This window comes from Camelina sativa, chromosome 5, assembly GCF_030686135.1.
Source record: "Camelina sativa cultivar CO46 ecotype springtype chromosome 5, ASM3068613v1".
Lineage (NCBI taxonomy): Eukaryota > Viridiplantae > Streptophyta > Magnoliopsida > Brassicales > Brassicaceae > Camelina > Camelina sativa.
The window spans coordinates 5,226,840-5,248,178 of record NC_141884.1 but is presented as its reverse complement, the minus strand read 5'-3'; the positions used below and the strand labels follow the sequence as shown (position 1 = coordinate 5,248,178).

Here is a 21,339-nt window from a genome sequence, read left to right as displayed (position 1 = left end):
TTATTATATGTACCCCATATACAATAGCACTTATTACGTATGCTATGTTATAAAAATATAACATAGCTTTAAGAAATTGCTATATTATCAAGATCATAATTTTGAAAAAATTTATACAACATTTGTTTTTTCGTGCTATGTTATAGTTTTATAGCATAGCTCTAATAAACTGCTGTATTATCAAGATTATAATTTTGCAAAAATTTATACAATATTTAATTTTTCGTGCTATGTTATACATATCTAATATAGCTGTTGCGAAATGCTGTTTTATCTTGTTTACTGTGCTATGGTATATTCTTTTATCATAACGTTTACCTGTACTTTTATAGCATTTTCTGATATGTGATTATAGCACACATAACCTGTTTTATAAAATCTCATAAAATCTGATTAATAAACGTCTCAGATCCAAAATACATAACAAAAGTCTCAAGAACATCAGTTTACCATCAAAGTCTCAAGAACATCCAAAATAAACAAGCAATCTCAAGTACTTAACATTACACAATAAAACCATCAGTTTAAGACATAATGACCTTGTTCTCTGGCCAAGCAATGCAGGAGCTAAGTGCATCTTCAATAATCTCTATTTCATCGGATGGCCTCCAAACTTTTACATTTTTCACCTTCACAACATCTATCCACACTTTAACTGCATTAGAACCCAAGCGAGTAAAGTGAACCTTATGTTCTGGATCATTTGTTCCCCATCGTCCTTCAGCCACAACCCTATTCTTTTCAGTTAAATCCATCAACTTGCACTTCTTATTCTCCTTGGAAATAACTTTATTAATGCGCTGCCATGTTTACAATATAAACCATCAGTCATCATATAATTAACAAAAACAACTTCATAACATATGAAAACACTTACTGGAGACTTCCTGAGAGGAGACTGTGATGGTAAAGTATTCTTTATTGGTGATATTGGACCCGTTGCATCATCAACAGGAGACTCAGAACCAGATGCAGACTTAGAAGACATAGATGCAGATTTGGCCTGCGATGCAGCCTTTGAAGCTGTTGCTGAAGTTTTGGACTCTGTAGCAGACTTAGAAGCTGTGGCTGCAGACTTGGCCTTTGATGCAGACAAAGAAGCATGTGATGTAGCATTCTGACCAGTTGGAGTTGAGGGATTTTCAAAATCAACCTTACTCAGGGGCCAAGATACGTAAGCCATCAAACAGTCCTCAAGAAATGACATTTCAGCTGTAGGTCTCCATAGTGATGTATCAGGCTGCTTTACTGAATCCACAAATACTTTAACTGCTTTTGGTCCAAGAGGAATTCCGTTAACCAACGCACTTGGTTCTTGTGTCTCCCAACGCCCCTCAGCAACAATGACGTCACCCTTAGACAAATCCAATAGTTTACATTTGTTTCCTTGTATACCCTGTTAAACACAATCAGTAAACAAATCCAATATAATTAATTAGCATTATAGACAGGGGTAATACATTGCTAACACATTGCTAGAAATTATAAATACCATAGGGGCAATGTCTTCCATTTGGATGTTGTTGTCTACCAGTCTACACTTATCAGTTGGCCATGCGATTATATGTCCAACACTTAGGAGGAAGAAGAAAGACATGCCTCAAAAATGGATTCGAGCTATCAATTGCGATGGATATGGAGATTTAGGGCGAAATTGGGGCTTTTCACAAACGGCGAAATTGGGGCTTTTCACAAACGGCGATAAAACTGAAGAATTGATAAGAAATTTAGAAGAATTTGAGCACACACAGAGAATTTAGAAGAAGAAATCTTCTTAGGTTGAGCTTAGGTTGTAACGAGAGAGAGAGAGAGAGTGTGTCGAGTTTTTGGGTTTTTTTTTTATTTGGCGATTAAGTGAATAATTTCACTAAGTATTGGCGGACAAAAGTCACTTTTGTTTCCCGCTACATAATTTTCCTATCATAGCGTTAATAAGATGCTATTAAAAAGTAAGCGAAAAAAAATCTCATCTTTCATAGCAGTGACGGAAAATGAGCTATATCCGTCTGCTATCAATGTACATATTTGTTGTAGTGACCCCAATCTTTCTTGCCAAGGAAGAAGCACATAATGATAATCCGGAAAACAGTCTTGATAACCCACCAAGAAGAGCTATCAGTAAAGAATAAAATGGTGAAGAGTTCGAGCAAAGAACGTCTTGGCAAGAATCTGAACTATAAGAATATCATATTTGTTATCTTTTAGGTGAGAAAAATATAAGTCTTGATAATAACGTGTGCCCGACACACAGGTTTTTTTTTTTTCTCTAAAAGATTAAACTTATAGTCTTATAGTACATTTTCTCACCTAAAAGGTGAAAACAAATAAAGTGAGCTATGTAGAGTGTCGTCAAATATTTGTCCATCTTCTTGTTTGATTTTTCCTCTTTTTGTTCAACCATTAGACTAATATTTTTCATGTTGTTTCTTTCTCTTTTGTCTTTGCTTTCGTCTTGTTTTCAGGAATGACTAACGCTTTCGAATGTTTTTTTTGTTTTTAATTTCCCTTTACTTGCATTCCTACTTTATGAAACAAACAAGATTTCGATTTAATTTCGGTGATATTTTTAATCATTTGTCCGTTTTTTAATCTTAGTCATAAATGAGAAGAAAAGACAAGGAGCTAAAGTATTAGATTAGGTTAACCACAGCGTCTTGTGTTATGGGATCGTATGAAATGATATATGTATTAGGTAACTCTGTTATTTCATATTAGATTATCTTGGACAAGATTTGTATTATTTATCGGTTTATGATGGTGTGTGTGACTTCTGAAGATACATTGGTTTTTAGGAAAAAAAAGTTTGAAATATATGTCATTAGGTAAAAGTAAAACAATCGTTGTTAGGAAGGTTCTACGAGTAAACTCCATATATTTATCTCGAGTATATACAATTAAAAGTTGCAACTGAAGAAGTAGATAGCTGGACAAGAATTAAGTTCCATTCTTTAAAACTAATGACAGATTTGATCACATGTCTCTACACACGGATTTACAATAAATCTTTTTGATATGGTTAGATCGTATTTTAGTGTAATATTACATGGTTATCACTTATAAAAGCTTTTAAGTGTCTCAAAACAATATCAGGTCAAAAAGGCTCTATGGATCTCACCTATGTAAATGTTGACACTCGTCGACGATATAACATAAAGTTGGACAGAGAATAACATTGGCGCTCGCAGATTTAAATCGCTTTTTTCATAAGTTGTTTTTCATGCATCTTTTCCAAAGATACAAATATTCCTCTAAAAAAATCCAGAGATCAACAAGAACACGTCAGTAATAAAACATATTTATTACATGATGATATTGTATATAACTTGTAAATAGACATAAGTTACGTTTAACATGATTCAACAGCCATATCTTTAGCGACCCTACATGAATCCACATTTGATTTCAATATCGTACAATTTTAATTTTCGTAGCACAGTTGAAATTTGTGTCGGTTATATATAAATTACTTATCAACCCCAATAATGCGAATTCAATTCTCAGAAGGAATCATGTATGTATGTCTTGAAATATTTCTAGAAAGAAGAATATATATAGGCAGATACTTTAGTAAGTTAAAAGTCCATGCCATAAAAATGTATGGAGTTAGTTATAAGAAAATTACAGCGAGCGACAAATACAACCAAACAATAATTAACTAAAAATTATGTGCAAATATATAAGAATAGACAGCATAGTCAAAAGAATCGGTTAATATACTTTTAGTTTTAGGATTTACGATTTATCCTTCAACAACTCTAGCTATAGTAAAACACATGGCTTTGGTACAATACCTAATAGTCTCAAAAAGAGAGAGAAAAACTATACAATATCTAATAGTCGTCTAGAATACTATAGAAGAAAACACTTAAAGCTTCTCTATATAATGCTCCTTCTACGCCTTAGCTAATTCACTATCATCTACACTCTCAACATCTACTATATCTTCCGTCTTCCTCCTGAAAAAATATATGGGGTTTTCTCCTTCATTTTCTTGTAGTACTTTGGGTGCCCTAATATTGGGTTGCCTTCTGTTCCAAGCATCAAACTCTAATGCTCAGTTGAGGCCTGACTTCTACTTCGGGACTTGCCCACCTGTTTTTGATATCATTGGGAATACCATCGTTGATGCACTGCAGACTGATCCTCGTATTGCCGCGAGCATCCTTCGTCTTCACTTCCATGACTGTTTTGTTCGGGTGAAGACCCACACTTAACTTATCTCTTATTAAAGAAATCCAAGGCGACATCTACTTTTACATACCATTTACATAAACGTCTATAGAATAGAGCCTCAAATTAAAGTCATTTTTGAATTAATAAATAATGTCGTCATCTTATGTAATATATATGGCTTTTTGTAGGGTTGTGATGCATCAATCTTGCTTGACAATTCGACATCATTCCGGACAGAGAAAGATGCTGCTCCAAATGCAAATTCAGTTCGAGGGTTCGATGTCATAGATAGAATGAAAGCAGCCCTTGAGAGAGCTTGCCCGAGAACGGTGTCTTGTGCAGATATGCTCACCATCGCCTCTCAAATATCAGTGCTTTTGGTATATAAAAATACCTATACATGGCTTATCTCGGATGAAACTAACCGAATAATATCATGTTTTTGACGTTAATGTTTAATGTTTTAAATAGTCGGGAGGTCCATGGTGGCCAGTACCGTTGGGGAGGAGAGACAGTTTAGAAGCTTTCTTCGACCTGGCTAATACAGCTCTTCCCTCTCCATTTTTCAATCTTACTCAACTTAAAACTGCTTTTGCTGACGTTGGTCTAAACCGCGCCTCGGATCTAGTCGCTCTTTCTGGTAAAATTTTCATACTGTTTTAATATCATATCATCATAGTAGTATATAAAAATAACAGTTGAAGGAGCAAATATCTAATAAATTTACAATAATAGTTCGTAAATTGAAATGGGGTGACTTATTTTCCTACAAGGAACTTAGGCTCTAGCACAATATAATATATATAGTATATTTTTCTTTTTAAGGAATAAGAATTAGTTAACATGATCAGTTAAGTAAGAAAACCCATTTGCTTGAATTACATGACCATTAGTTGTTGTTTTTTAATGACCGAATAGAAAATTTATAGAGAGAAAATAAAAGAAAATACAAATATTATCGAGCACGTGGTTTTGAATTATAAGAAGAGTTGTTATAACGACAAATCATGATTCATTTTTGAATCAAACATACAATGTACCTAAACGTTAATGTTTTGTCAAAATGGTAGGTGGTCACACTTTTGGAAAAGCACAGTGCCAATTCGTGACACCTCGTCTTTACAACTTCAATGGAACAAACAGACCAGACCCAACTCTGAACCCAACTTACCTCACTGAACTCCGTCGATTGTGCCCTCAAAACGGGAACGGCACCGTTCTAGTCAACTTCGATCCCGTGACTCCAAACGCTTTCGATAGTCAATACTACACCAATCTTCGTAATGGCAAAGGTCTGATTCAAAGTGACCAAGAACTCTTCTCGACTCCAGGAGCCGATACGATCCCACTAGTAAACCAATACAGCAGCAACATGTCCGTGTTCTTTCAAGCATTCGTTGACGCAATGATCAGGATGGGTAATCTTAGACCTTTGACTGGAACCCAAGGCGAGATAAGACAAAACTGTAGGGTTGTGAATTCACGAATTAGAGTTGTGGAGAACGACGATGGTGTTGTGAGTTCTATTTGATTATGTCGGGGATATATCACATATATGTAAGAAAGTATAATATGCGTGAGAACAATTTCGACTAAATAAAAGTTCTCACGAGTTATGAGCTTTATGAAATTTGTCTTAATTACACTTGATTACTATAATACAAATATACGTGGTGATTATAACACTTCAAATTCTGATATATACAGAAGTAACTATAATAGAAGTTGATATAATATAAATCTTATAAATTTCGACGTATAACAGAAGTAACTATAATAGTAATTATTCATTTGTATTTTTCTTTCAAAATGAACCAAAACAGAAAAAGTTGATATATTACATTCAAATAAATTGTTGATATATAAATCTTAGAGTTTTTTGTCCGCTTTGGTTATTTATAAATGAGAAGAAAAGACAAGGAGCGTAAGTATTAGATTAGGTCAACTTTTGTTAACCATAAAGTCTAGCATATGGACTCGTATGGAATTGATATATGTATTAGGTAACTTTGTTAATCCAGATTAAATTATTTTGGGCAAGATTTGTATAGTTTATCCATTTGTGAAGGTGGATATTAATTGAGAAATACAAATATGAAACTAATCTTAAAATGTGTAAAAAATTATATTCAATTGCCATTTGAAAATTTTAATTAAGCTTAATTAATTAATTTAAATAAATATAATTAATTAAAAAAATAAAAAAAACTCACTGATCAAATATAAAAAAATCTAGAAAAAAATATATTTTCTCTCTCTAATAAATTACGGGCGAAATTACTAAATATTTTTGTTTTTTTTTTAAATATAAACCAATCAGAATTTTAAAAACTAAGATTTTCTATCCAAATATACAATATAATTTTTTTTTTTTCAACCATTGAGCCACAACAGGCCGGCTCATTAGCCTAATCCCTACATTCGTAGGGAGCGGGACTCGATCCCGGGTGTGATGGTGCCTTGTGCATTAAGGACTTACCTTTGGCCACTGCACTAAGATCACTTCACACAATATAATTATTTTTAATAACTAAATTTCAAAAATTTAGTTAAGATTTCAAATTATGATTTTCTTATCATCTTTATTTTATTTTATTTACAAATTGTTTGGAATTTTCATATAATACTTATGATTAATAAAGTGCAGAATTTTTTCTGCATCTGTTGTGATTTGAATTTTTAAAAACAAAGATATATTAATCAATCTATGAAAAATGTATGTTTTAATTTCCACATTGGCGCGTTGGTGAAACTAAATTTATATAGATGATAACTTAATAATTTTTATTTGTTCACAATTATAATATTAAAATTACTACTTTATATTTCACAAAATAATGATGCAAATACAACAAACAAACAATATAAAACTGTAATATACAGTCAAAAATAAAATACTATAATATTTCAAAATACTTAGTATTCAAATAGACTAATAGATTTACAGAACAATTAAAAATAACTATTATCTTAAACAAAATATTTTTTAAAAAAATATATAACAATAACTTTTATTATTATATTATATATATATTTTTAAATGTTGATCCGTGCTTAAAGCATGAGGTATCTCCTAATTTACGGTATTCACGGGAAACAGAAGGACAAGACACAATGGTTTCTTTTTCGTCAAATCCTTTATTTTATAAAACATAATTCACCTATCTAATAAAATTTTGCCACATAGGATTTGTTTCATTTAAATTGCACTAAAATAATTTAAAACAAAAACGAGATAATGAGTAAAAAAGAAATAAAGCAAAATAATTAGAATGGAATAACTGATTCTGCAACAAATACATCCTAAATTTGCTCGCACAATCACTACCACATTCAAAGCCATACCACGCCCTATAACCGATTTTTTTTCTCTATAACCGATTTATGTCTATTAAACCCTCATTTATTCAATATCCTTTGCATTTGATCACCATAATTGTTTTTTTTTTGTTTCTCAATTCTCAGTTTTATCTACAATCACTGATGTCTCGGAACTCGGAAGCAGTAAGCCGGTAAATCTGCAACTTGGTGTGTTTCATCCAACCTATCCATGATTTCCTTTTTTAGACCGTACGTTCTCTAGATCTCTCTCACATAATCTCTTTTACGTAGAATTAAATCTCTCACTTTTTTCACATATATGAGAAGATAATTCCAAAGTTACATGTACGTATTCTCACCATATAATGCTAAACAGTATAGCCACCATTCATTTTATATTACTCCCTACTTTGATTATGCGCAGGTTAACATAAGAAATGACGATTTCTAAATAAGTTTGTAGTCTAAGATTGTTCAATTCCAATAATATATACAAGTGAAGTTTAGCAGTCCTTCGTTATCTTGGTTCATTTTCAGTTTTTCATTCCAAAGTTTTTTCTCTTAAGTTGTTTGTCATATGTGTGCGCAATTCTCAAGTTGGTAAACACAATACTATATAGTCTTCTAGTTTGCAATGAATTGTTTTGGTTATTGTCTTTCTCTAAACTATTTTAACACGTTAGGAAAAATCAACAATACTTTTAAGCAAAATTAATGTATTTATCAGTTTTACTTTCAGTATTACCCAAAAAAAAATATTTTATGATCTTGAAATCTTTCACCATTTAAAATATTTTGTGATAATATTATACTACATACTAAAATTTTATGTTATGTTAATCGTTTTATTTAACTATCCTGTACGTAGTACCAGTAGGAATACTAGTATCAAATATTAGGAAAGTGGTTTGAAAAAATGTTTGCTAATTAGGAAAGATAATCCTTTTATAGGAAAAATCTACGAGAAAACAAAAAACTCATTCGTCTTGTATCCAGTTATATACCCCATGCATGTATAAAATTAAAAACATTTATTCGAAACCACAACCAACTCAATTATTTACTGATCTATGTTACACGTAATTCATCTCTTACATGCATGCATGTTTATAAAAACACGTAAAATAAAATAAAATAAAAACTCAATAGAAACGTAGCCCTGCCGGCGCATTTGGAGTCTGATAGTTAAGTCACAAAATATTAGTAAAAAATGGAAAACACTCTTAGCACATATTTTTTAATCAAACATTATAATCGAATAACATTACATGATTTTTAACGCTCTGCAAAAAATTTCAGGTCAAAAACTAGTAAATGTTGGCATTCGTCGATATAACATAAATTTGGATAGAGAACACGTTGGCGTTCGCCGATTTAGATTTTTTTTGTTTTTTGGTTTTTTGTTTTTTGTTCTTTGTTTTTTGTTTTTCGTTTTTTGTTTTTTGTTTTTTCAAAGTTGTCCTTATTCAAAGATACAAATATCTCCATCCTTTTAAAATTTCAGATATTAACAAGCACACGCCACTAATAAAACCAGTCATTATATATTTAATGAATAAAAACATAGTTACTACAACATGATAATATTTACGTTTTACATGGACATAACTTACGTTTAACATGAATCAACAACCATACTTTATCGCCCCTCGCTACATATATAATCCGAATTTGAATTTTTTTTTTAATGAATCCAAATTTGATTTCGATATCGTACAGTCCTCATATTTCCTACCACTGTTGAAATTTGTGTCGTTTATAAATGATTTATCAAACCTAAATCTAGAAATATATAAGATTATATATAGGCGGAAGATACGTCGATTTGTAGTAAAAAAAAATGTATGGACTTAATTGTAAAAAGTCGTACTTACAGTGAAAATTTTCAATCTTACCTGATTTATCACACCGTCCGACAAATACAACCAAACACCAACAAATTTAATTATATATGTGCAAAGAATAGATGGCACGTCGAAATAATAGGTTATATTATTTTAAATTATAATTACTATTATTTATCCTTCAACCACTCTAGTAAAACACATGGCCTTAAAACAAGACGTGTAATAGTATTTTTTCTTAAACACAATACCTAATAGTCTGAAATAGTATATAAAAAAGACTCAAGCTTCTCTATATAATATCCTTCTAGGCCTTAGATAACTCACCATCATCCAAACTCACAACTCAAATCATCACCCTCCTGAAAATATGGGGTTTTCACCTTCATTTTCTTGCAGTGCTATGGGAGCCCTAATATTGGGTTGCCTTCTGCTTCAAGCATCAAACTCTAATGCTCAGTTGAGGCCTGACTTCTACTTCAGGACTTGCCCATCTGTTTTCAGCATCATTGGGGATACCATCGTCGAGGAACTGCGGAGTGATCCTCGTATTGCCGCGAGCATCCTTCGTCTTCACTTCCATGATTGCTTTGTTCGTGTAAGGAAATACTCAACGTATCTTTTTTTCTTTTTTCGAAAATAATCCACGGCGTCTTACTTTACATACCTTTACCTCTATATACAGAAGTAGAGGCTAGATTAAGAGCCACATTTGAATAATCAATCATGTCATTATCTTATATATATATATATATATATATGTGTGTGGTTATTGTAGGGTTGTGATGCATCGATCTTGCTAGACAATTCCACATCATTCCGGACCGAGAAAGATGCTGCTCCAAACGCAAATTCGGTTCGAGGGTTCAATGTCATAGATAGAATGAAAGCAGCCCTTGAGAGAGCTTGCCCGAGAACGGTGTCTTGTGCAGATATGCTTACCATCGCCTCTCAAATATCAGTGCTTTTGGTATAGAACTGATATGCCTACGTAACTTATAGCTCAGATGAAACTAATCGAAAATATTATGATTTTGACGTCAGTGTTTTTTTGTCCTATATATAGTCGGGAGGTCCATGGTGGCCGGTACCGTTGGGGAGGAGAGACAGCGTAGAAGCTTTCTTCGATTTGGCTAATACAGCTCTTCCCTCTCCATTTTTCAATCTTACTCAACTTAAAGCTGCTTTTGCTGACGTTGGCCTTAACCGCGCTTCGGATCTAGTCGCTCTTTCTGGTAATTTTCATGCATGCTGTTTCAATATATATCATCATTCATCCATATAAGATAATTAAGGGTTTTAATCAAAATTTTATTAGAGTGCATGCTTAACTTCAATTATTACTATTTAGTTTATACGTTCTTAGAAATGGTTTTGATAAACGTTTATACTAAAATATTTGTTAAACTAAACTGAATTTATTTATAATGATCAAATAAAAACTATCTTTTTGCTTGATTTTGAAAAAAGGAAAAAAAGACTTTATAGAAAACCATCTCAAACCAATATATATATACCACGTCATTGTCATCTCAACCAAAAAATAACATGACTCGTCTTTAAAAATAAAACATGCAATGTATCTAATCCTTCATTTGTCAAAATGGTAGGTGGTCACACATTTGGAAAAGCACAATGCCAATTCGTGACACCTCGTCTCTACAACTTCAACGGAACCAACAGACCAGACCCAACTCTGAACCCAACTTACCTCACCGAGCTCCGTCGATTATGCCCTCGAAACGGCAACGGCACCGTTCTTGTCGACTTCGATTCCGTGACTCCAACCGCTTTCGATAGGCAATACTACACCAACCTTCGTAACGGGAAAGGTCTGATTCAAAGTGACCAAGAACTCTTCTCGACTCCAGGAGCCGACACGATCCCACTAGTAAACCAATACAGCAGCAGCACGTTCGTGTTCTTCCGAGCATTCGTTGAGGCAATGATCAGGATGGGAAATCTTAGACCATTGACTGGAACTCAAGGTGAGATAAGACAGAACTGTAGGGTTGTGAATTCACGAAGAATTAGGGTTGTGGAGAACGACGAGGGTGCTGTGAGTTCTATTTGATTATGCATGTTGGTGTTATATGGATAATGTAAGAACGTATGAAAAATGCGTGGGAACATTTCGACTAAATAAAGTTCTCACAAGTTATGAGATTTATGAAATTTGGTCTTATTAGTTGATACAAATGATACCTGTGATTCGATTTTCTAAGTACTAAAAAAGTGGATGGATTCATAATGCAAATGATATACGTGGTGTTAATATAAGCCCAAACGAGGAAAACAACATAAATAGCCCACTTTAAAGAATGTGTAAGCAGATTTGGTTGCTACATCATCATCAACTCCTCCATTCAATCCTAGTCAGGCGGAGATGATAAAGATAAGAGGGACAAAGTTCATAATTATGGTACTCATACGTTCAAGTGAGTTGGCTCACGGGCCACGGCAAACAGAAAACAATTTAAATTTCGACCCACGCCACCAAGGAATATCTTAATGTAATCAGACGACGCATTTGTTATTGGAAAAACAAAATAAAAATTACGCGAATTGATTACAATTGTGGGTTTCATTGGGACAAACAACATATTTTTTTTTTTGTGCAAATGGGACAAACAATAGTTAGGGCATGTTTATAGGGAAATCAGTTTAGGATGTTCTTAGAGTATAAATATTGTAAAAATAATGTAAGATAGTAGTTAAGAAACTTTTGTTAAGAAATTAGTTATTGGAAGAACATGTGTAAGATGTTAAGATTTAATAATATAATATTTTTATAGAAATTTAAGAATGTTTAATAAATACATAGATTAATGTTTAATAAATAATTTAAGAATGTTTAATACTATTTAATAATATAATGTTTATTAATATTCTTTAACATATTACAATTATAAAAATTTATAAAATAACATTTTAATTGCAAACTTATAAAATTTTTACTAAAATTCAAAATACAATGCCATATTTTTATGAAACAAAAAAAAACATTGTAAATATATATCTTTTTTTTAAAAACAAACATATTACTTAATTAATTAAACAAGACAAACATTTTATTTAATTAATTCTTTCCAATCCGAGAGAGACACGTCACACAAGATCAGGCCCAAATACAGTTCTAGAATAATATCAATGAGCCTGATCTTAAGTCCACTATTCATTTATTTTCATTTTTAAAATGCCTAAGAACACCCCATCTGATCTCCCTATAAACATGGCCTTAGAAGCATTTCATCATAAACTTGAAAGCACGTGCACCGTACAAACCGATGGTCCCTCCATACTTTGTATTTATATAACTTTATGCCACTATTTTGGAATTTTGTATACGCGTTATAGAAAGGAAAGACACATTATGTCTATGATCTTTGTCTTTGGACTTTGGGATAGATGATTTATTTTCAAAAGGAAAGACAAATATTTGTCCAATCTTAGGGATAACAATAGATGATCAAACCTTTATTTGTAGTTATCAAATGATAAACAAATTAAATTCAAATAGTGTCGTAGGCGTAGGTGATCAGTCACATGACACCCATTCCATTTACCGAATGCATTACTTGTTTTGGTACAATACCGAATACGTACACTAACTATGATTTAACATTTACTTAATTACACAACTTGTTATATATTTAAAGCTGTCTACGTACGAAACAACATGTATAAAGTAATTTACTTATACACTTGTATAGGTTTATCATGAAGTCAGGAAAATGAGTTGGAACATGGATTTGTTATATTGGTCGTTTTATTTTTAGTGTATGTGAAATTTGTAACAAAAAAAATGCATTAAAACTTTTAGCCTTTCTAAAAATCTAAAAGCGGTTTGAGGAACCACCTTAATGTAAGCTCTATTAAAAATACCAAAAATCTCTAGTTTATAAAACTGTATACATAATAGGTTAATGAATATTTTGTAAGAGAGTAACAAAATTTTACTATTTGATACTATAAGAAAAAATGAAATTCTGTTGATTTTTTCCTCTTTTTGGCATGTTAACATCTTCTTATAAAAGTAATTTGTTTCTATATAACTTTTTTTTTTTGGGCAATTTGTTTCTAGATGAAATGTATTTTCAGTTGCATACTAATTATGGATTTTAATTTATTGTTACGCCAGTCAACATTCATTGGATTTATTGATAATGTCATTTACGGAAATTAATCTCAGATATTTTTTAAGTTTTTAGATTTTACCATTAAGTTCCCAAACTTTTGTAATCTAATTCAAACACTAGTTTTTAGATAATTTTTAATTCAATTAAGGGCTAAATGTTTATACTTTAGGGTAACATTGAGATAAGTAGGTAATTAAGTTAAAAGTTAAAAGGACCATGATGTAAAACAAAATCAAGTTCGGTAAGAACTCAATACACTGGAAACACGTCATCAGCATTGATCCAATGGAGTCTTTTTAGTCTCTCTCTATATAAATAAACATCTATCGTCTCCTCTGTCTCTCACACATCATCATTGTAACCATCGAAACAGTGTCGTTCTCTCTGTAAAACTATTATCATCATCGGAGAGATTTGTAAGAGAGAGAGACCAAGACCATGCAGAGACTAGCGGCAAAAAGATCGGTGCAAAACATCTCTGTTTCTTCTTCCCTTTGGCGACGATGTCTCTCATCGACGTCTCAGGCCACGGCGGCTGCTTCCGTTAAGGATTCTGATGAGTTTCAGGCGAGGCTACCTCCGTTTGATTACACTCCTCCGCCGTATACTGGCCCTTCCGCCGATGTTATCCTTGCTAAAAGGAAGGAGTTTCTCAGCCCTTCCATGCCCTGTCTCTTTCGCAAACCGGTACATATTATCCCATTTCGAAACCATGATTTTAATTTTTTTGTTGTTATTGATTCGTGTAGCATGATCTTGTGGTGTTGATGATCTCTCATTTGTGATAATCACGAAAAAAGCTTGGAACTTTATTGATCTACTCATCATAAAAAGCTTGAAACTTTATTGATTGACTCATCCTAAAAAGCTTGAAACTTTATTGATCGATTCATCGGAAAAAGCTAAGCTTTTTTTATGATTTTTAAATTGGTTCTTATCCGAATATCCTTGATCAATGATGGAATTGGAATCTATTAAAATATTATGATAAAAACATAAATGTTGAATCTTTTTTTTTGTTCGGCAGGGTTTGAAATTGAATAGTGACAAATAGAATATTCATTTTTGTCTGTTTGTATTGATTGATGTGTGTTTGTTTTGTTTGTTTGGTATTTGATGTGTTGCAGTTGAACATTGTGGATGGGAAGATGCAGTATCTATTTGATGAGAGTGGTCGGAGGTACTTAGATGCATTTGCTGGGATTGCGGTTGTGAACTGTGGACATTGTCATCCAGGAGTGGTGGAGCCAGTGATTGAACAAATCAAGAGACTTCAGCATCCTACTGTTCTTTACCTTAACCATGCCATTGCTGAGTTATCTGAGGCTTTAGCTTCTAAACTCCCTGGTGATCTAAACGTGGTGTTTTTCACCAACTCAGGGACAGAGGCTAATGAATTGGCACTCATGATGGCTAAGTTGTACACTGGATGTCAAGATATTGTGTCGGTTCGAAACGGTATCATGGTAATGCGGCTGCAACAATGGGGGCTACTGGTAATAGCTCGTGGAAGTTTAATGTGGTTCAGACTGGAGTTCATCATGCTGTGAACGCGGATCCTTATAGAGGTGTGTTTGGTTCTGATGGAGAGAAGTATGCAAAGGATTTGCAAGATCTCATTCAATATGGCACCACAGGACACATTGCTGGCTTTATTTTCGAAGCTATTCAGGTAATTCAACCTTTTGACTATTGCTGTAATCTCATTTTTATACAAGTGCTACTAGATCAGAGTTAAGAATGGTTGCATATGTGAATAGGGAGTTGGAGGGATTGTGGAGCTAGCTCCAGGCTATTTGTCAGCTGCTTACGATACTGTTAAGAAAGCTGGAGGATTGTTCATTGCCGATGAAGTTCAGTCTGGATTCGCTCGTACTGGAAACTTCTGGGGATTTGAGGCTCACAATGTTGTCCCTGACATAGTAACCATGGCAAAGGTTAGAGTTTGTCCCAACTTTAGCTTGTTCTGCATTTAAGTTAACTTTAATGTAATCTCTGGCTAATTGGTTTATTGGTGTGAAAACATAGGGAATTGGGAACGGGTTTCCATTGGGAGCGGTTGTGACAACTCCAGAGATAGCAGGAGTATTGACTCGCCGTAGCTACTTCAATACATTTGGTGGAAATGCTGTGGCTACTACAGCTGGTCTTGCTGTTCTGAAGGTGATTGAGAAAGAAAAGCTTCAGGAAAATGCAGCAATGGTCGGATCTTATCTGAAAGATAAACTCAATCAGCTGAAAGAGAAGCACGAAAGTAAATATCCCTCTCTCCCTCTTCATAACTTTGTTCTTTAAACTAGCCTCAATGTGTTTCTTACACTTCTCTAAACGTAGTTATTGGGGATGTACGGGGAAGAGGACTGATGCTTGGAGTAGAGCTGGTGAGTGATCGCAAGCTTAAGACTCCTGCAGCCGCTGAGACTCTGCACATTATGGATCAAATGAAAGGTTGGTGTCTCTACACTAGTCTTCTCTGGTGAAACTAGTACTAAAATGGTTTATTAATTTGTCTCTTGAGTTATATTTTACAGAATTGGGAGTGTTGGTTGGAAAAGGAGGCTACTTTGGGAATGTCTTTAGAATCACACCACCTCTCTGCTTCACTAAGGATGACGCAGGTTTGTGCCCTTTCATTTCTTTGATAAGAAGGAATATGTATAAGAAAAATGAACACAATAATTAAATTTCTCTTTTCTTTGTGGCAGATTATCTCGTGGAAGCGATGGACTACTCAATGTCGAAGATGTGAAAGAAGATAAAAAGTGATCGATGGTATTATGATGATATATGGTCTATAAAAAAAAAGTTGTGGTGAAGTATGCTTGTAAGATTATGCTACAAACGACCAAAAGATTGATGAGCCAACATCTCGTTGCTTCTCAATCACTATGTTTTCTTTATGTTCACAACTTTTTTTGCATTAAAATTAAGTCCAATCATTACAAACCTTTAAATCGCATCTTAGTAATAGTCATCGTGGTTGTTCGTTTTTCTTTATTTGTCTCATTTGGCTGCAATATCTGGATGTTTGTTCATTTTGCCAAAAACAGACAGTATGTAAGTTTGGATGCAAAAGAAGTTGTAAACTTGTACCTAACAAACTATAATTTTCTGTGCCAAGAAAACTAGAGATTAAAAAACGGAAAAGCTGATGTTGAATGACTGAAGAAATTGATACTGCATAGTGCACATAATGAATGCTGAAACTATGATGTGACACAGATAAAACCAGAGCATTTAGTCTCCGTAGCCTATTAAAAGCTCGAGAGTGAGTTAAAAGGACCCAAAGCAGTCCAATAAATAATACTAGAAACTGACTAATGTTCCATTTCCACTCCCAATTCCATGAATTGTTGTTCCCAACTGTTATAACTCTCCCCAAACCAATAGTTCACACAACTCCACAAAAGGGTATGAAATAGAACAGTAAAAAAAGGAAAAAAATCTCCTGGTCTCAGCAAAGCGTATCAGTATGTGTCATACCAAATCCTAAAATCAAACAAGGGGATAAAAATGTACACCATCATATTCACAAATGGGAAAATACGAAGCACCCACACTTTTGTTAAATCATTTTCCTTCCTCCTATCATACTCTGCTGCGTCTGAGACCCAGACAAGCTTTGAGAACCATTACTACTGTTCGTCGGTTTATTATGCTTCCCATCTGCGCTCCCGAACACATCCAGATCTTCAAACAATCTGTAGGATGGAACAAACGGCTTCTGTCCTACAGTTACTCCTGGATTGCTAGCAGCTGAAGTTGCCTGGGGATCTCCGGCTCTTGTAGGGAATGAGTTGGATTGCTGCAGTGATCTCCCAGCCGATGTGTCTGTGTATGACGCACTTGCATTAGCCCGTGGAGTATAGTAAGCATTCGCTGATGTTGAAGCCCATGGTGGAGGCGGATATTCATACGGGTTCTGAGGCCGAGTTGACGGTTGCATCTGGAATTGTGTTTGCTGTTGCGATTGAGAATAGCCCTGCTGTGTCTGTTGCGGTTGAGAATAACCCTGTTGCGGTTGAGGTTGAGAATATCCCTGCTGCTGTTGAGGTTGTTGATGTTGAGAATAGCCCTGCTGCTGTTGTGGTTGTTGATTTTGAGAATAGCCCTGCTGTTGCTGGGGTTGTGCCCATGGAGCAACATAGCTATCAAACTGTGGTCGAGGCTGTGGATAGATATGGGTGTTTTGATCTGAGACAGCGGGAGGAGGAGGAGAAGGCTGAGAGGATGGAGGCGGTGGAGTTGACGGTGTACACAGTGTCAAACTCAATAGGTCAATCATGTCTTGTTCCTTTGTGGTGTTCACTGGAGGAGGCGGGTCAGGCAGAGCAAGAGCAAGAGCATTGCTTGCAGCATCATGAGACTCTGAACTGGTGGGGTCTGTAGTCACAGATGCTGGCGGTTTGGAATGCCTGAAACAATACAGAGTGATATGTCAAATACTAAGTTTATGATATGCACAGTTGCCGGATCCAATCGTAATTTGTAAGACAGACCTTCGAGCTAATTGCGCAAACTCATCTTCCTCCTCTTCGTAATTTTCATCAATTGGGCTTTTCCCCGTAGACACAGTGGCTGGTATTGGGGAACTAGAACCAGCTATGGAACTCGAATCTTTAGCTTCAGAAGATTTAGGGCTCGCATCACCAGGTTTAGAAGCCTGAAGTAACAGAGGAGAACCAGAAACCTGAACTGGCAGAGGAGTACCAGAAGCTATTGCATCATGCTTAGCTAGCAGAATTTGAAGACTGTCGTTTAGATCAAGTCCCCGACCCAAAAGTTCATCATCCCTGCCACATACACAAAAGGATGTTTAGCACAAACTTGGAACCTCTCAAGTCAACAGTATCATTACACATTCTAACAAATTTAAAGACAAAAGTGATTCCTAAAAATAGAGGACTAACCCAGTGGAGGTTAGCATCTGCATCAGCTTTTTCTGATTGGAACGACAACGCTCGACCAAGTCAACAATGACCTCATCTTTCACAGCCTACATAACAGGAAAACCATGGGTAAAGCAATTCATTTCATCCCCAAACATACAAATATAGCTGTATTAGTAGGTTTCCATACCGCACGATCACTGGGATCCACAGCTTGTAGCATGTCGCCCAAGAGATCCATCACATCCCTCATGGACTCAAGACTTGAAAAACTACAATTTAACCAAAACAAGAATATTGAAATCATGGAAATATTTGTACGGAATCTAAAACTGTCAGTCCACATCAACATCATATTGAACTAACAAATCCACTAACCTTAAGCCTTCAATCTCAGTTGCCATTGCTTCATCAAGCCTTCTCGACGAACCGCTGGGCATTCCATAACCTACTTGAGGAACTCCATAACCCGCTTGAGGTGCTCCATAACCTGCTTGAGGTATTCCATAACCCGCTTGAGGTACTCCATAGCCAGCTGGAGGTATTCCATAACCACCTTGAGGTACTCCATATCCCCCCTGAGGTACTCCATATCCCCCCTGAGGCTGTCTTAACGGTGGATGACTCACTGGTGGTGTTATTATAGGGGACGCATCAGGTGAACGCCTAGGGAATTCAACTCCAGAACGCTGCAACATGTAACAGCAACCTTTAGAATAAGAATATCATGCAAATAAGATCTCAGTAAACCGTAAAGCAACTGCCATATAAAAATAGATCTGAACAAGATAAAAGCACGGAACAACATGACTCCACAACTATAAACACTCAACTTTCACACTTGGCACCGGCCAAAAAAAGAGTAGTGGCAACAAATACTAAACTACCAATATACAATACTTAACAAAATTTAGAACAAACAATAACCAAACAGTATATATGTCCACCAATAACAATTACATTTTCAAGAGAGATACTCACCCTTAACTCATCGTATGCCCAATAATAATGCGGGAATTTTCCCTCTGGACCACCAAAAGCTTGCTGCCAAGAGTCCAGCAAGACCAATATCTTATCTCTAACTTGCATATCCGCCTATAAAGTCCAATATCATCAGCAATACGAACAATCACCACCACTATGGAAACACACACACACAGATAGAAACACAGAACAAGAAGAAGTACCTTCTTTTTCACAATCTTGACCAATTCCCCTAACAAGTTTTTCTCTGCAACTTGATGGTGCAAATAATCTCCACAGTTCTTCACTAACGTCTCCAAAAGCTAGTAACAGAAGAATACACACAGAGAGTTAAGAAGAGTCGAAACAACTCACAAGTAACAAGGTCCTAAAATTGACAACAAACATCATATACCGTAAGAGCAAGTAGTTGAACTCTAGAACTCTTATGCTGTAGCCTCTTCTTAACAGCTTTAACTACATCTTTCGCCTGCCTGATCAAAATCAATACACGCAAAAACCGTTAACCACAGATGCGAAGTAAACTAACAAATCAAAGAACTAAAACAACACCAAATCCCAATTTTGCATGTAATCGTTAGCCTTTTTAATCCAGCATAATCCAATAACAACAACAACAAATCAAAACACCAAAATCGAACAATTAAAATTACCAGTGAAGAGAATTGACGGAATCGCAAATTTCCATATTGGTAGTCCAATCAGGACCTAACAAAAGATCGCTGGTAGCTTTATCAACAGCCACCGTCGCCGAAGCTGAAGACGACGCCATATCCTATCTATTCTTTTTTTCACCCGATCAAAAGAGAACTCCGATTAAGAATAATAAAACAAAAAAATAAAAACCCTAGAAAATCTTCTTCTTCGCCAGCGAAGCGAGAGAGAGAGAGATAGAGAGAAGAAGACGAAGTCAGCGAGAGAGGAATCTTTGCTTTTTTTGCTGTTTTAAGCCTTTGTTTCTTTTTTTCTTTCCTTTTCTAATCTCCACGAAGAAGATACAAAAGCACACAAATTAAAAGGAAACAAAAATCTTTTTTTATTTGTATTTATTTTATTCTGATCTCTTTTTCTCAGTTTTTAAGGACGGCTATTTTCCCGCTCCACGCTCTTTCATTTAGTGCGTTAACACCACGCGTCTTTATAATTTCGGTCAACGTTAAAATTATTAATGACTAATTGTTTTTTAGGTGGATAATTCCCTTTTGAAGATATTGGATTTTTTTTAAATGCTAGTCTATCTATCTTACGTGTTGGATGAGAATTATCCAAACAAGGTGAATATTAAAAGGTTTTTTTTTGGAAAGTATATATATAATAAAAAGTTGTGATGTATTTTTATCTACAATTGAGTGACATGTGATTTTTTTAATTGGTGCTAGTACTTTGAAAAGAAAAGATAAAAGAGGAAAAACAATCATTTTTAAAATAATTTTCTTTAAAAACTTTATATATGTGTACTCCATTTTGATTATACTAGACCCAATTTATAAAGACTACAAGTGGTTTATTAATTTTTGTCTTTTAAGTTGATAATTTCAAACAGTTATAATGATTTTTTTTGTGATAATCTCTCTGAAATATAAATGACTAAAAATAGTTTATTGATTTTAAATAGTTTTTCTGAATATTATTGATTGAAAATTAAATATGTGGAATTTTAACTCATTATACTTTGGGATATATATATATATATATATATATTAACTAGAAAGTTGGGATATCTACAATTGAGTGACACATAATTTTTTGATTGGTGCTATTACTTTGAAAAGAAAAGAAAAAAAAAAGAGAGAAAAAGGATCATTTAAAATTAGTTTCTTAAAAAACTTTTAGATATATGTGTACTCCAATTTGATAAGTATAGTAGTAGACCCATTTCATTAAGACTACCATAAGTGGATTATTAATTTTTTGTATTTTAAGTTAATAATTTCAAAACAGTTACAATGATTTCTTTAATTAATCATCATTATATATATATAGAAAAAG

At 34.2% G+C, this 21,339-nt stretch overlaps 4 protein-coding genes and 1 pseudogene across 5 annotated transcripts; 3 read left to right on the top strand and 2 right to left on the bottom strand.

The window, feature by feature from the left end:
- Positions 1-368: 368 nt before the first annotated feature.
- LOC147943280 (uncharacterized) lies at positions 369-1,817 on the bottom strand. Its single transcript, XM_087512178.1, has 3 exons — positions 1,493-1,817; positions 878-1,396; positions 369-800 (listed from the first exon to the last, which is right to left on the bottom strand). Exons 1-3 carry the CDS (start codon positions 1,595-1,597, stop codon positions 525-527), a joined length of 900 nt encoding a protein of 299 aa, XP_087368304.1. The 5' UTR covers positions 1,598-1,817; the 3' UTR covers positions 369-524.
- Positions 1,818-3,775: 1,958 nt separating this feature from the next.
- On the top strand, positions 3,776-5,858 carry LOC104785622 (peroxidase 22). Its single transcript, XM_010510878.3, has 4 exons — positions 3,776-4,196; positions 4,362-4,553; positions 4,645-4,813; positions 5,244-5,858. The coding sequence occupies exons 1-4, from the start codon at positions 3,969-3,971 to the stop codon at positions 5,702-5,704; spliced, it is 1,050 nt and encodes a 349-aa protein (XP_010509180.1). The 5' UTR covers positions 3,776-3,968; the 3' UTR covers positions 5,705-5,858.
- Positions 5,859-9,578: 3,720 nt separating this feature from the next.
- On the top strand, positions 9,579-11,513 carry LOC104785623 (peroxidase 23). The gene is made up of 4 exons (XM_010510879.2): positions 9,579-9,936; positions 10,117-10,308; positions 10,405-10,573; positions 10,949-11,513. Exons 1-4 carry the CDS (start codon positions 9,709-9,711, stop codon positions 11,410-11,412), a joined length of 1,053 nt encoding a protein of 350 aa, XP_010509181.1. The 5' UTR covers positions 9,579-9,708; the 3' UTR covers positions 11,413-11,513.
- A 2,302-nt stretch (positions 11,514-13,815) lies between these two features.
- Positions 13,816-16,468, top strand: LOC104785620 (alanine--glyoxylate aminotransferase 2 homolog 2, mitochondrial-like; annotated as a pseudogene). Its single transcript, XR_015598342.1, has 7 exons — positions 13,816-14,164; positions 14,605-15,149; positions 15,238-15,414; positions 15,506-15,731; positions 15,812-15,925; positions 16,009-16,095; positions 16,183-16,468. The product of XR_015598342.1 is annotated as an alanine--glyoxylate aminotransferase 2 homolog 2, mitochondrial-like (transcript).
- Positions 16,469-16,818: 350 nt separating this feature from the next.
- LOC104785619 (TOM1-like protein 6) lies at positions 16,819-20,528 on the bottom strand. Its single transcript, XM_010510877.2, has 9 exons — positions 20,004-20,528; positions 19,745-19,823; positions 19,554-19,652; positions 19,348-19,461; positions 18,745-19,055; positions 18,557-18,638; positions 18,388-18,473; positions 17,977-18,270; positions 16,819-17,892 (listed from the first exon to the last, which is right to left on the bottom strand). The coding sequence occupies exons 1-9, from the start codon at positions 20,120-20,122 to the stop codon at positions 17,043-17,045; spliced, it is 2,034 nt and encodes a 677-aa protein (XP_010509179.2). The 5' UTR covers positions 20,123-20,528; the 3' UTR covers positions 16,819-17,042.
- Positions 20,529-21,339: the final 811 nt, after the last annotated feature.

Coding starts and splice junctions, on each gene's coding strand:
- LOC104785619 (XM_010510877.2), bottom strand. CDS start 20,122: ATGGCGTCGTCTTCAGCTTCGGCGACGGTGGCTGTTGATAAAGCTACC. Junction 19,056..19,347: donor GGGCATACGATGAGTTAAGG/GTGAGTATCTCT, acceptor TACATGTTGCAG/CGTTCTGGAGTTGAATTCCC. Junction 18,639..18,744: donor ACTGAGATTGAAGGCTTAAG/GTTAGTGGATTT, acceptor GTTAAATTGTAG/TTTTTCAAGTCTTGAGTCCA.
- LOC104785623 (XM_010510879.2), top strand. CDS start 9,709: ATGGGGTTTTCACCTTCATTTTCTTGCAGTGCTATGGGAGCCCTAATA. Junction 9,937..10,116: donor TCCATGATTGCTTTGTTCGT/GTAAGGAAATAC, acceptor TGGTTATTGTAG/GGTTGTGATGCATCGATCTT. Junction 10,309..10,404: donor CTCAAATATCAGTGCTTTTG/GTATAGAACTGA, acceptor TCCTATATATAG/TCGGGAGGTCCATGGTGGCC.
- LOC104785622 (XM_010510878.3), top strand. CDS start 3,969: ATGGGGTTTTCTCCTTCATTTTCTTGTAGTACTTTGGGTGCCCTAATA. Junction 4,197..4,361: donor TCCATGACTGTTTTGTTCGG/GTGAAGACCCAC, acceptor GGCTTTTTGTAG/GGTTGTGATGCATCAATCTT. Junction 4,554..4,644: donor CTCAAATATCAGTGCTTTTG/GTATATAAAAAT, acceptor TGTTTTAAATAG/TCGGGAGGTCCATGGTGGCC.
- LOC147943280 (XM_087512178.1), bottom strand. CDS start 1,597: ATGTCTTTCTTCTTCCTCCTAAGTGTTGGACATATAATCGCATGGCCA. Junction 1,397..1,492: donor TGGAAGACATTGCCCCTATG/GTATTTATAATT, acceptor TGTGTTTAACAG/GGTATACAAGGAAACAAATG. Junction 801..877: donor CTCCTCTCAGGAAGTCTCCA/GTAAGTGTTTTC, acceptor TAAACATGGCAG/CGCATTAATAAAGTTATTTC.